The sequence below is a fragment of the Bombina bombina genome, chromosome 9, assembly GCF_027579735.1.
Source record: "Bombina bombina isolate aBomBom1 chromosome 9, aBomBom1.pri, whole genome shotgun sequence".
Taxonomy (NCBI): domain Eukaryota; kingdom Metazoa; phylum Chordata; class Amphibia; order Anura; family Bombinatoridae; genus Bombina; species Bombina bombina.
This window is the reverse complement of record NC_069507.1, coordinates 65,365,402-65,380,552: the sequence shown is the minus strand read 5'-3', so window position 1 is coordinate 65,380,552 and position 15,151 is coordinate 65,365,402. Positions and strand designations below refer to the sequence as shown.

The 15,151-nt window shown below is 39.6% G+C and overlaps 1 protein-coding gene across 2 annotated transcripts in view; it reads right to left on the bottom strand.

The window, feature by feature from the left end:
* The window catches only part of WDFY4 (WDFY family member 4), a 598,790-nt gene that overhangs the window by 339,197 nt on the left and 244,442 nt on the right, over positions 1–15,151 (bottom strand). For both annotated transcript variants that reach the window (XM_053692180.1, XM_053692181.1), the window contains exons 25-27: positions 13,972–14,045; positions 11,053–11,202; positions 7,587–7,669 (exon numbers count right to left, since the gene is read on the bottom strand). In XM_053692180.1, coding sequence (XP_053548155.1) covers positions 7,587–7,669; positions 11,053–11,202; positions 13,972–14,045 — 307 coding nt within the window. The remainder of the gene's footprint in view (positions 1–7,586; positions 7,670–11,052; positions 11,203–13,971; positions 14,046–15,151) is intronic.

The window sequence follows — 15,151 nt, the reverse complement described above, 5'->3', positions numbered from 1 at the left end:
TACTTATTAAAATACTCTTTAAAGGGGCAGTCTACTTGATTTTTTTATTGCTTAAAAAACAAAATGTATACTTACCTGATAAATTTCTTTCTTTCTGGGCATGGAGTACACAATTCGTTCTAATTACTAGTGGGATATTCACTCCTGGCCAGCAGGAGGAGGCAAAGAGCACCCCAGCAGAGCTGTTACGTGTCACTTCCCTTACCCATAACCCCCAGTCATTCGGCCGAAGGGAAATGGAAAAAGAAGATAACACAAAGGTGTAGAGGTGCCTGAGGTTTAACAAAAAATACTGTCTTAATTAAGGGTGGGGTCGTGGACTCTCCATGCCTGGAAATTAATACATTTATCAGGTAAGCATACATTTTGTTTTCTTTCCTAATGCATGGAGAGTCCACGATTCGTTCCAATTACTAGTGGGAACCAATGCCCAAGCTAGAGGACACAGAATGAAAGGGAGGGAGAACAAGACAGGCAGACCTAAACCAAAGGCACCACCGCTTGAAGAACTTTTCTGCCGAAAGAAGCCTCAGCCGAGGCAAAAGTATCAAATTTGTAGAATTTGGAAAAAGTATGTATGGAGGACCATGTGGCCACCTTGCAAATTTGCTCCACAGAAGCTTCATTTTTGAAATCCCAGGAAAAGGAGACAGCCCTAGTGGAATGAGCCGTAATTCTCTCAAGAGGCTTTTGTCCAGCTGTGTCATACACTAAACGGATAACACTTCTCAACCTGAGAGAAAGAGTGGTAGAAGTGACCTTCTGACTCCTACTTTTACCAGAGAAAACAACAAACAGGGCAGAAGTCTGCCGGAAATCTTTAGTTTCTTGAAGATAAAATTTTAGAGCATGCACAACATCCAAGTTATGCAAAAGACGTTCCTTCTGAGAAGAAGGATTAGGACAAAAAGAAGGAACAACAATTTCCTGATTAATATTGCGATTCAACACTACCTTAGGGAGAAAACCCAGCTTAGTACAGAGGACCGCCTTATAAGCATGAAAAATAAGGTAAGGGGAATCACACTGCAGAGCCAACATTTCAGAGAAACAATGAGAAGAAGAAATGGCAATAAGAAACAAAACCTTCCAAGAACAGAGCCTGCTGCAAAACTTTAAGAACAAGATTAAGGCTCCAAAGAGTAGCAACAGGTTTAAACACAGGCCTGATTCTGACAAGGGCCTGAACAAAAGATTGAACATCTATTAGATCAGCCAGAAGTTTGTGCAAAAGAATAGACAGTGCAGAGTACTGACTGACAAACCTTTCTCCAGGCCCTCCTGAAGAAAAGCCAAAATTCGAGGAACCCTTACTTGTTAAAAGAGAAACCCTTTGAATCACACCAATGAAGGTATTTATGCCCTACCTTATGGTAAATTCTACGAGTAACTGGCTTACAAGCCTAAAGCATAGTATCTATGACTTTCTCAGAGAAGCCATGTCTAGCCAAAACTAGATGTTCAATCTCCAAGCAGTCAGCTTCAGAGAATCCAGATTTGGATGAAGGAAGGGACCCTGAAGCAGAAGGTCCTTCCTCAAAGGTAGCCTCCAAGGTGGAAGAGATGACATTGTCACCATATCCGTGAACCAGATCCTATTGAGGCCATGCAGGATCTATTAGAATCACAGATGCTCTCTCCTGCTTGATACGAGCAATTACTTGTGGAAGGAGCACAAACGGAGGAAACAGGTCAGCTAGATTGAAGTTCCAAGGAACCGCCAGAGCGTATATCAGAACGGCTTGAGGATCTCTTGACCTTGAACCGTACTTTGGAAATTTGGCATTCTGACGAGACGCCATCAGATCCAACTCCGGAACCCCCACCTGAGAGTTATTGTGAAAACCTCTGGGTGGAGAGCCCACTCTCCAGGATGAAAAGTCTGTCTGCTCAAAAAATCTGCCTCCCAGCTGTCCACCCCTGGGATGTGGATGTCAGAGAGATGGCAATTGTGAGACTCCGCCGACTGGAGAATGCTAGTCACCTCCTTCATTGCCAAGGAACTCTGAGTTCCTCCCTCGCGGGTTGATGTAAGCCACAAGATAATGTTGTCTGACTGGAATATGATAACCCGGACCAAAGCTAGTTGAGGCCAAGCTATCAAGGCATTGAAGATTGCTCTCAACTCCAAGATGTTTATTGGAAGAGAAGACTCCTCAGGAGTCCACAGGCCCAGTGCCTTTAAGAAACCCCAAACTGCTCCCCAGCCCAACAGGCTGGCTTCTGTGGTCCCAATCACCCAGGAAGGCCTCAGGAAGCATCTGTCCCGAGACAGATGGTCCTGTGAAATCTACCACGAAAGAGAGACTCTTGTTAGAGAGTCCAAGTTGATCCTTTGCAAGAGATTGGAGTGGTCCCTGTTTCATTGGCTGAGCATGAATAGTTGCAGAGGTCTCAGATAGAACCAAGCAAAAGGAATGATGTCCATGGAGGCAACCATCAGACCAATCACCTTATGCATTGAGCCACTGATGGACTAATAGCAGACTGGAGAGAAAGACATGAAGCTTGGATTTTCTGTCGTCCATCAGGAAAATCCTTCATGAACAGGGAATCTATAATTGTTCCTAAGAAACACACCCTTGTATCTGGTACAAGGGAACTCTTTCCCAGATTCACTTTCCACATGTGGGAACGTAGATTTGACAACAACATCTTGCTAGATGAAAAGATGGCACTTGAACCAAGATGTCATCCATATAAGGCGCCAAAGCAATGCCCTGAGACCTGACCACTGCCAGTAGAGCCCCCAGAACCTTGGTAAAATTCTGGGAGCTGTAGCAAGGCCAAAAGGATGGGCAACAAACTAGAAATGTTTGTCCAGAAAGGCAAACCTCAGATACTGGTAATGATACCTGTGAATGGAAACATGAAGCTACGCGTCCTTCAGATCTATGGTCATCATGAACTGACCCTTTTGAACCAAAGGAAGAATGGAACAAATGGTTTCCATTTTGAAGGACGGAACCCTGAGGAATTTGTTGAGACACTTTAAGTCTAGAATGGGACAGAAGGTGCACTCCTTTTTGGGAACTACAAATAGATTTGAATAGAATCCTAGCCCCTGTTCCTCTAGAGGAACTGGAACAATCACTCCCAGGGAGGATAGGTCCTTTACGCAATTTAAGAAGGCCTCTCTCTTTATCTGGTCCGCAGATAACCTTGACAGGTGGAATCCGCCCCTGGGAGGACAAGATTTGAATCCTATTCTGTAACCATGGGGCACTATGTCTACGGCCCAAGGATCTGGAACATTGCGTATCCAAGCCTGCCAAAAGAAAGAGAGCATGCCTCCCACTTGATCCAATACAGGATCGGGGGCGGCCCCTTCATGCTGATTTAGAATCAGCTGAAGGTTTCTTGGCTTGCTTTCCTTTATTTCAAGGCTGATAGGACCTCCAAAAAGACTTGGAGTGCTTCGACTTGGAAGAGGAGGAGGAAGACTTTTGTCACTTAAAGTTATGAAAGGAACAAAAATTAGAATTCTGGCAACCCTTAGGCCTATTCTTTATATCCTGAGGTAGAAAGAGGCCCTTTCTACCTGTAATTTTGGAAATTATTTCAGCCAGACCTGGAACAAACAAGGTGTTACCCTTATAAGGCAAAGATAAAAGCTTGGACATGGATGTGACATCTGCAGACCAAGATTTTAACCACAGAGCTCTGCGAGGTAAAACAGTAAAACCAGAAATCTTTGCTCCCAGTCTAAGAACTTGCATGTTGGCATCAAAAATAAAGGTATTGGCTAGCTTTAGAGCCTTGATCCTGTCTTGGATCTCCTCTATAGTCATCTATTTAAGAATAGATTAGATAAATCATCGCACCAATAAGATGCTTCCCCCACAACTGTGACAACAGGCTGCCACTGTAATCCCTGATAAATGTACATTTTCTTCAAAAAAGCCTTAAACTTCATATCCATGGGATCCTAAAAAGCAGAATTATCTTCAATAGGAATAGTAATTCTCTTGGAAAGAGTAGAGATAGCTCCCTCTACCTTGGGCACTGTGCGCCACAAGTCATGAATAAAGTCAGCACAGATGAGGGTTCATCATATACCCTATTAAGTTTACTAGACCTCTTTGGATTCTCCACGAAGGATGAGTCGGATTCTTCCAAACTAGCAAGAACCTCCTTTAAATTTATCAGAGGTGTTCTAACTTAAATCTGAAAATAATCTCCTCTGAATCTGCAGAATCGGGCACTACAGTATCAGAAGCTGACAATTTGCCGTCAGAAGCCATCATCCTCATCAGAAAGTTGAGACATACTGACTAACGCAGAACTCCTATTAAAGGGATATTCCAGCCAAATTGGAAACCACATGGGTGCATTTCGGTATTGAAAAGAAGCAATTTTGTAATATACATGCATTAACAAAAATGCTTCTAATTAAAGCTATAGCTGTTTCAAAAGTGTACTTAAGTATGCACCATGCACCTGAATTTAAACACAGCACTTGTTCAGAGATCCTAAGGTGCTTGTACTATCACAAGCGCTTCTAGTAAAAGCTATTACTGTTTTAGTGGCATTAGACCTGTGCATTTGTACTTTTTGTGAGGAAACAAATGCCGAAGATGGGGTGCACCAGCAGAAACCAACTCTTTTCGGAGCTGGATTTCTACTTGTGAAAGACTTGTGCAGATCTTAGTGTGTTGCACTTTCATAAGAAAAAATAGCCGATTGATCATCACCGATTCTCCACCAAATTTCACAGTGGGTGCGAGACACTGTGGCTTGTTGGCCTTTCTAGGTCTCAATGTAACTATTAGACAACCAAGTGCTGGGCAAAGCTGAGAAGATGACCTAGAATCGGGCAAAATTATCTTTGTGAAGGACACATAAATCATACCTTATACAAGGTTATCCTGGAAGAAACTTGCTTCCTTCTGCTCTGACAATGTTCCCCAACACAGGATTGGGTTTTCCAGCAGAATAATGCTCCATGTCACATAGCCAGGTCAATCAAGGTGTGGATGGAGGACCACCAGATCAAGACCCTGTCTTAGACCAGCCCAAGCTCTGCACCTGAACCCCATTATAAACCTCTGGAATGTGATCAAGAGGAAGATGGATGGTCACAAGCAATCAAACAAAGCCGAGTTGGTTGATTTTTTGCGCCAGGAGTGGCATAATTTCACCCAATGTGACAGACTGGTTGAGAGATGCATGAAAGCTGTGATTGCTACCAGGTTATTCCACCAAATATTGATTTCTGAACTCTTGCTAAGTTAAAATTTAAAGGGACACTGAACCCACATTTTTTCTTTAATGATTCAGATAGAGCATGCAATTTTAAGTAACTTTCTAATTTACTCCTATAATTCACTTTTCTTCGTTCTCTTGCTATCTTTATTTGAAAAAGAAGGCATCTAAGCTTTTTTATTGGTTCAGAACTCTGGAGAGTACTTTTTTATTGGTGGATGAATTTATCCACCAATCAGCAAGAAGAACCCAGGTTGTTCACCAAAAATGGGCCGGCATCTAAACTTACATTATTGCATTTCAAATAAAGATAGCAAGATAATGAAGACAATTTGATAATAGGAGTAAATTAGAAAGTTGCTTAAAATTGCATGCTCTATCTGAATCACGAAAGAAACAATTTGGGTTCAGTGTCCCTGTACGTTAGGATTGTGTTCTTTAAAAAACTATATGAAGTTTTCTTTGCATTATTCAAGGTCTGAAAACTACATCTTTTTTGTTATTTTGACCAGTTGTCATTTTCTGCAAATAAAAGCTCTAAATGACAATATTTTATTTTGCAATAGTCTCTTCATTTTTTGCAGAGCTGTATATCTGTCATATGTATGTAATATTTCCCATCAATTATGTGGCTTATTCTAATGACCAATAAATCTCTACAAAGCTTCACCACATAGAACAGTTAGCTATAAAGGGCGTGTTGTGCTGCTTACCAGCATAAGGCAAATAATTCTATTTAGTCCAGTTGGTGATTTATTGATTATTTATCATGTTATAAGCAATAAAAAGTGTGTTATACTTGTGTTTGTGTTTTTATGTTGTCTTTTTAATATAACTGTATAGCTGTTTATTACATTTCAGGGCTCCAGTGTATATGTCTACATCTCTGTGCATATCACTATTCTAGATATAACACTCTCTGATATCAAAGGAAATGAAAGTCAAATTTAAATTTTGGTGATCCTTTTCAATGTATTCCAATTGTCAAATGTACTTCATTCTCTTGGTATCCTTTCTTGAAAAGCATACCAAGGTAGGCTCAGAAGCAGCAATGAGCTACTGGAAGCTAGACTGTGATTGGCGGCTACACATATATGCCTCTTGTCATTGGCTCACCAGATATGTTGACTAGCTCCCAGTAGTGCATTCCTGCTCTGTAGCTGACTTTAACTATGTGTTTAACCCATTTGCAATAGCAATACAAAAATGCATATTAGAGCATTTTGTTCTGCACTTTGATGCCTATTTAATTGATCTGGAATTGAAAACATTAGTATGAATAGCTTGATGCTTTACTGATAAATAACACAAACACAGAATTTGAAAAGGGCCATTAAACATAGACATTGTACTCAAATATTTTCTATAGTGCACATAAAAGACCAATATTTAAGCAGTACTTCCTACAAAAACTGCTCAATGGTGCACAAGATCCCATTGTGTTATCCCCTTCCCAAAACATCACATCACTTAAAGGAACATGAAGCCCACATTTTTTTCTTTCTTGATTCAGATAGAGCATGTGATTTTAAACAATTTTCCAATTTACTCTTCATATCTAATTTGTTTTGTTCTCTTGGTACCCTTTGTTGAAAATTATACCTAGATAGACTCAAGAGCTGCTGATTGGTGGTTGTACATATGAGCCTCGTGTTATTGGCTCGCACGTATTCAGCTAGTTTCCAGTAGTGTATTGCTTCTTCTTCAATAAAGGATACCAAAGAATGAAACAAATTTAATAATAAAAGTAAATTGCAAAGTTGTTTTAAATTGTATTCACTACCTGAATCATGAAAGAAAATTTGGGATTTCATGTCGCTTTAAATAAACTACAATACCCGGTAAATCCATTGGGTGCAGGGGGTTGATTTATTAAGGGCTGAATGGCCCTCAATGCCCTTGTTTTAAGACCGCTGCTCCTTAACTCGTCCGCCTCCTCTGAAGCTGCGGACATCAATCCGCCCGATCGTGTACGATCGGGTTGATTGACACCTCCTGCTAGCGACCAATCTGCAGGGGGCGGCATTGCACAAGCAGTTTACCAGAACTGCTTGTGCAATGTTAAATACGCTGTCGGCATTCAGCGATGTCCGCCAGACATCAATAAATTGTCCCCCAGGTATTGTTTGTGGATTTAAAAAGATTCCAGCACCCTCGTCCGAAGTTTGTTCTTTACAAATGACTTTAACAATAGCCTAACATTCCATTGAACAATTTAAAAAAAAAAAACTTCAATGACCACATATTTAAAGAATCTGGGATCAATAAAATGATTTTTATCTTGGATAAATATTCACATGTTCACGGAGCTAGGAGTCACAAAAACAGCACCAAGTGGTATAAGTTATTTTTTTTGTGCTGATTTACAGTAACATAAGCACCTTCAGACCAGGTTTCCTGTGGAGTCAGTTGCTTCTCGTCTAATGCAGAGGCAGGCAAGGTGCTTACCATGAATAGTCCAAGCCTAGAAGAGAAAACGGATGTTATCTCCAGCACACTAAGCCTTGCAGTCTCGTTACAATCAGCTTGATACCTTTCCTCGCTTTCATGAAAGCTTTGATTGATGGTTTTATCCTCTGTCATTACTGGCAATGAGTATGTTTGAATCACCAATAAATGTACAATATGTTTTTGTCATAATTCAATATTTGGTTGTGAGTTCCCAAGAGGACACCTTAATTCATTCTATGTCAGTTATAGGAAGTTAATCTAGGAGAAATTCAATTACTGGTTTGGGGGTCTGGAAGGAATTTATGATTCCCATATAAGACAAAATTAGAAAATGTTTTGATTGAGAATATAGTTTAAACATCCTCTAAATAAATAAACAAAACATGAAAAAGCAGATATTTAAATTAGTCTTTGTTCCTTTATACAGCAATAAAAATGTTCCATAGATTATGTAATCTATAGTTTGCTAAACTAAATGTTCTTTCCTCAGAAGTAAAACCATCTTAAAGGGACATTCCAGTCCAAATGTAATTGCACATTACATGAACAGAAACAGAATGCAGTACATGTATTGGTAAAAATCTTTCTAGTAAGAGTTATCACTGTTTTAGTGTTAACATTTTGCTCTGCATGTGCATGTGAAGCATAGCTAGATAAATTCTCAGTGCACCAGCATTTTAAATACTGCAGCTGCTCAGAGCAACAGTGGGGCTTGTATCAATCAGCAATTAACAAATTGGGGTCAATTTATCAAGCGCCGTACGGCTGAAGGCTTGCCGGAAACAGAAGTTATGAAGCAGCGGTCTAAAGACTGCTGCTCCATAACCTGTCCGCCTGCTCTGAGGCAGCGGACAGAAATCAACCCGATCGAATACGATCGGGTTGATTGACATCCCCTGCTAGCGGCTTATTGGCCGCAAATCTGCAGGGGGTGGTATTGCACTAGCAGTTCACAAGAATTGCTGGTGCAATGATAAATGCTGACAGCGCATGCTGTCGGCATTTATCGATGTGCGGCGGACATGATACGCTACATTGTATCATGTCCGTCCGCACTTTAATAAATTTACCCCATTGAGTCATAACAGATGGCACAAGCACTTTAGGCTCTCTGAAATGCATCCATGGGGATTCCAATTTTGGCTGGAATATCCCTTTAAGGGGACAAATAGTTAAAAATGTAACTTTAATGATTCTGATACAATTAAAAAAGAAACAACAATGATTGTAGGAATATAGTGCTTGCGCACGCTCCTAAGCTTACTACAGTATGTTCTCATGGAAAGTTGCTAAGTTTCAACAAAGTATAACAAGAGAAAGGTAGATCTGATATTAGCAGACCTTTCAACTGTTCATATTTGAGAGGGACAGTCCCTAATTTGGAGCTCAGTCCCACTGTCCCTCTGAGACCGTCCTATTTGCAGAATTTCCATTAGCCCCACCCACAGAGCACACAGACATGCCCATGAACTGTCCAGGCACACTTACAATCCCGCCCATGAACAACCCATAATCCCACCCCTCCCAACACCACAGCCCCACCCACAAAATGGTGACAAGCCTCCATCAACCTCCTGAGTCCTGATACCCAGCTACAAATGTTGGGAGATATGTATTAGAAACAAATAAGAAAGTTGTTTTTTTTTCCATAATTTGCTCTGTCCAAATCATGTACATTGAATTTTGCATTTCACATCCCTTTAACTAGTCGAACCATATGTTGTGATTCATTAATGGCCTGTGCAGTCTCTCCAGTATTTATATCATTCTCAACAATTTCTCTCTAAACCTTCCTCAATTCTTTACTGAAAGGTCTCCAATGAATATCATAGAAACTAGTGAGGATGAATGGACGGGAGGGGATGTTAGTGTGTTACTAGCAGCCAAGGGTGTAAAATCAGTGCTGAACAGGGCCTAAGTTCTTTGGTGAAACCAAGATTATAATTTTTTGGAGGGGGGGGGGGGTCATTGTAGGACCCCAGGTAACCTACTATTTATACAGTATTGTTTATCAGAACCGACGGTAACCGTATTAGTGAATCTGGCCCACTATGTGCTTGGGAGCAAACTGGATATAGCTGTTTGAGCTAAAACACAATTATAACTAACTAATTAGCTGCAAATAAGTACATAGTGTCACTAATTAGCACAATATGTCCCGATTACGCGTACTGATCCACTCAAAGTAAACAGTTTCACATATCAAGAATTAATTGTTTATGAATGTTTGGAAAGGGAATTGAAAAGAACCAATCAATCCTATTTTTCAGTTCCTTGTGAGTTGTTTTATCTTATAAAAACTAATTTTATCTTTTGTACATATTGTAATATTGCTTTTGAAAATAATCTGCAGGTTATTCTTTCTGCATCGGGAATTGACTAACGGTAATATTAATAATCTATTGTGCTCTTAAAGTGCCATAAAACAGGTTGAGATCTGTGCATATCCTAAAAGGGCTAATTAAGTAAAAATAGTTTGCATAAAAAAAAATGTTTAAAAATTGCTGCCAAGTATTTTTTTTCTCCAAAATAAGCAAAATTAGTTAGATAGCCATGCTGTCTGGAGTAGTCTGATCCCCCCCCCCCCTTATCAGTGTTTAGCTACAAAAACAGAGGCATTGTATTTCACAGCTGCTTATTTGCTCCTAGGCATGCTCCATTAGATCAGTGTTTTTTCAACCAGTGTGCCGTGGCACACTAGTGTGCCGTGAGAGATCCTCAGGTGTGCCACGGCAGACTGACAACAGTGTGACATATTTTTTAAACTTTGCTTGTTTTTTACTCCCAGTGCAGGGGTAGTTTGTAGGAGGCATGCATAACAGCACAATACATACAGTATGTGTGTGTTTGTGTGTATGTGTATATATATTTGCTGTATTAGGCTACAATGTGTGATTTTTTTTTTAATTTTGGGATGGTGGTGTGCCACAGGATTTTTGTAATGTAAAAAAGTGTGCCACTGCAAAAAAAAGGTTAAAATCACTGCATTAGATAATCACTATGCTCTTCTGCATTCTACCAAATCAAAGGTAGATATAGATACATCCATAGAAGGAATTGTGTGGGGGGGAGTTAAAGCTGTACAATTCGGAAACTTAAAATAAAGGGTTAATGGTGAGGCACTGCAGTATAAATTTGCAGGTAAAGTAATCAAAGTACATATTATATTTTGTCTATATCCCAACTTGTTTTATGTCCCTTTAACTTGTAATTCTAGGTTAAAAGAAAAAACTATGTAGACAATTTCCTTAACAATACTTCTTGTAGAAATCAGTTGCGTTTTACGAAGAAGATACTGGTAACAAGCTTTATACAAGGGATAGAATCTGGGTCTAATGTACGAGAAGAACCACTGTACTTTATTAGAGAGAGGTATTAAGATTAAGGGAAGCTCACCTGGCAATGTCATTTTTACTGAAGAAATAGGCCAGACAGTGGCTGATAAGGTTACATATGAGGACGGTCTTTTCTTGTGTCACACGCGGATCATTCAGTAACAACACAAGCCGCGGGACCAGCTGCACCTCCTGAGGAATCTCAGTGTCTCTTTTAAGATAAGAGGGAATAAAGAGTGACAATATAAACATTCTTACATTCAATCTGGTAATACCCTTAAAGGGACATGAAACCCAACATTTTTCTTTTTCTTATTATTCATGATTCAAATAGAGCATGTGATTTTAAACAACTTTCCAATTTCTTTCTTTCATTCATTTTGCTTCAGTCTCTTGGTATCTTCTTTTGAAGAAGAAGCTATGCACTACTGGGAGATATCTGAAGACATCTGGTGAGCCAATGAAAAGAGGCATTTTGTCCAGCCACCAATCAGCAGTTAGCTCCCAGTAATGCATTGCTGCTCTAGATATGCTTTTCAACTAAGGATACCAAGAGAATGAAGCAATTGAGATAATTTGAAAGTTGATTAAAATCCCATTTTCTGCATGAATATTAAAAGTAAAATTTGGGGTTTCATGTCCCATTAAGCATCTAAAAGGATAACACTTTTTACACCTCACATGTCATTTTTCTGTGCAAACACAATCCTGTTGGCCATTTTACCAAACCTTGTGATAATTCAGTTAAAGGTACCCAAAACAAAGTGTCAGGTTACCATAACAACATCTAAGGTGTAAAATAATGCAGAGAAATATTAGTTACATTTAAATAGAATTGTTTTCTTGACATCAACCCAGGCCCCACTTACTATCTGAGCAGCTGCAGTATGTAAAAAGCTGGTGCACTGAGAATATATAGCTATGTTTCACATGCACGTGCAGAGAAAAATCTTAACACCAAAACAGTGATACATTTTACTAGAGGATTTCTTGGCAGTACATGTATATTGCAATGTATGTTTCTATTAAACAATGTAATTACTCTTAATGTATTTAAATGTTGACTGGAATGTCCCTTTAAGCACTGCATTGTAAAAACATCTGCATAGAAAAGCAACATTTTAAAACTATGAATTGCAGTCTTTGATACTGCAGAGCAGACGATATATAAACCCTTGGTTTTTACGCTGTAGCCAATCAGAGGCTACTCTAGGGCGATAATTGGAACTCACTGTAGCATTGTCCTGTAAACAAGACCAGAACTGCAGTATGCAATCTAGGTCTCCAGTCCATCTGGCAGGGTCGGCTCCAGAACGAATGAAATGGGGGGCATTTTTTTTCACGAGGGGGCACGCATTTACAAAGCATGTATGAGAGTCAAAATAAGAGCAGACCTACATAATATATTCTGCAGGAAAGTGTAGCTTCTGGCTGACTTATTCCCCACTATTAACATTTGGAGAATATGTGCTAAATCACTAGGTAAAAGAATGAAGTCTAAATCCTATGCAGTGCACTAAAACAGAGTCATTAAACTTGAGACCCCCAGTGCAATAGCTCCTTAAAAAGAATGTACCCCTTAATCACCATGATCCAAAACCCTTAAACTCATTCTCAAATCTCAGTCATGTCCCCTAAACAGCCATGCACCCCAAACCCCCCAATGCAATAGCAGTGAGGATATTAGGTTTTCAGGTACTGGTAATTTTGTAGATTAGATTTAGCTATACCTGTTTCGCAATAACTAACGGATATCAGGCTACTTAATACAACCTATGTACTGTGAACCTATAAGAATATGATTGTATCATATAAATATAAGTCTATAAATGGCTACCGGCTTCTATCGACGCCTCAAAAGTGCACTGTGATCTTAGGCCCCCACCCCAGCATGCAGCATTACATAACAATTCATTATTTTATTTATTATTTTTAAAGCGTATGATCATATCAATATTTTTTGAGGGGGCACAGCATTCCATTTGGGTGGGCATTGCCCCCCCAAAAAAACCCTTGGAGCTGACCCTGCCATCTGGGGGGGGGGGGGGGGTGAGAACAAGTCCACTACGGTACAATACAGGCAAAATAAATAATGAATGTACATTGGAATCATGTTTTTTTTTTATATATATATTAAACATTTTTATCAGTAATTTAAGTTTGTGTTTAATGTCCCTTAAGTCATCAAGTTTGTAGTCAATATCAGTCAGATTAAAAAGGATCTCTGTAGCTGATATCAATCAGTCTGTAACTGATATCAATCAGTCTGTAGCTGATATCAATGAGTCTGTAGCTGATATTAATGAGTCTGTAGCTGATATCAATCAGTCTGTAGCTGATATCAATGAGTCTGTAGCTGATATTAATGAGTCTGTAGCTGATATCAATCAGTCTGTAACTGATATCAATCAGTCTGTAGCTGATATCAATCAGTCTGTAGCTGATATTAATGAGTCTGTAGCTGATATCAATCAGTCTGTAGCTGATATCAATCAGTCTGTAACTGATATCAATCAGTCTGTAGCTGATATCAATCAGTCTGTAGCTGATATTAATGAGTCTGTAGCTGATATCAATCAGTCTGTAACTGATATCAATCAGTCTGTAGCTGATATCAATGAGTCTGTAGCTGATATCAATCAGTCTGTAGCTGATATCAATCAGTCTGTAACTGATATCAATCAGTCTGTAGCTGATATCAATCAGTCTGTAGCTGATATCAATGAGTCTGTAGCTGATATCAATCAGTCTGTAGCTGATATCAATCAGTCTGTAACTGATATCAATCAGTCTGTAGCTGATATCAATCAGTCTGTAGCTGATATTAATCAGATGAAAGGTAGATGAGACATATTATAATCAAATGACATTTACAATGGTATCTCTAAATTATGTAAATGTTTCTCATAAATTCATAATGTTTTAGGTAAAGTCCATAAAATCTATGTTCCCTTATTTGCCATTAAACAATGTGCCTCACCTGTGACATCTGAGAAATTCTTCCAAGTGAGCGAATAAGGACAAATCCAAATCTCCTGGGGTTTCCAGCCACAGCTTCCCATAATAAAAACAGAAACCAATGGTGAATGTATTATACGTTTAAATGCAATAACATGTTGTTTTATTTGTGTAATACAGTGGGGCAAAAAAGTATTTAGTCAGCCACCAATTGTGCAAGTTCTCCCACTTAAGAAGATGAGAGAGGCCTGTAATTTTCATCATAGGTATACCTCAACTATGAGAGACAAAATGTGGAAACAAATCCAGACAATCACATTGTCTGATTTGGAAAGAATTTATTTGAAAATTATGGTGGAAAATAAGTATTTGGTCAATATCAAAAGTTCATCTCAATACTTTGTTATATATCCTTTGTTGGCAATGACAGAGGTCAAACGTTTTCTGTAAGTCTTCACAAGGTTGTCACACACTGTTGCTGGTATGTTGGCCCATTCCTGCATGCAGATCTCCTCTAGAGCAGTGATGTTTTGGGGCTGTCGCTGGGCAACATGGACTTTCAACTCCCTCCAAAGGTTTTCTATGTGGTTGAGATCTGGAGACTGGCTAGGCCACTCCAGGACCTTGAAATGCTTCTTACGAAGCCACTCCTTCATTGCCTGGGCGGTGTGTTTGGGATCATTGTCATGCTGAAAGACCCAGCCACGTTTCATCTTCATTGCCCTTGCTGATGGAAGGAGGTTTGCACTCAAAATCTCACAATACATGGCCCCATTCATTCTTTCATGTACACGGATCAGTCATCCTGTTCCCTTTGCAGAGAAACAGCCCCAAAGCATGATGTTGCCACCCCCATGCTTCACAGTAGATATGGTGTTCTTTGGTTGCAACTCAGCATTCTCTCTCCTCCAAAAACAAGGAGTTGTGTTTCTACCAAACAGTTCTACTTTGGTTTCATCTGACCATATGACATTCTCCCAATCCGCTTCTGGATCATCCAAATGCTCTCTAGCATACTTCAGACGGGCCCGGACATGTACTGGCTTAAGCAGGGGGACACGCCTGGCACTGCAGGATCTTAGTCCCTGGCGGACGGGGTGAGATCCTGCGTGGAGCCCCAGATCGAGGGAGATTATCAGTGGTCTTGTATGTCTTTCATTTTCTAATTATTGCTCCCACAGTTGATTTCTTCACACCAAGGT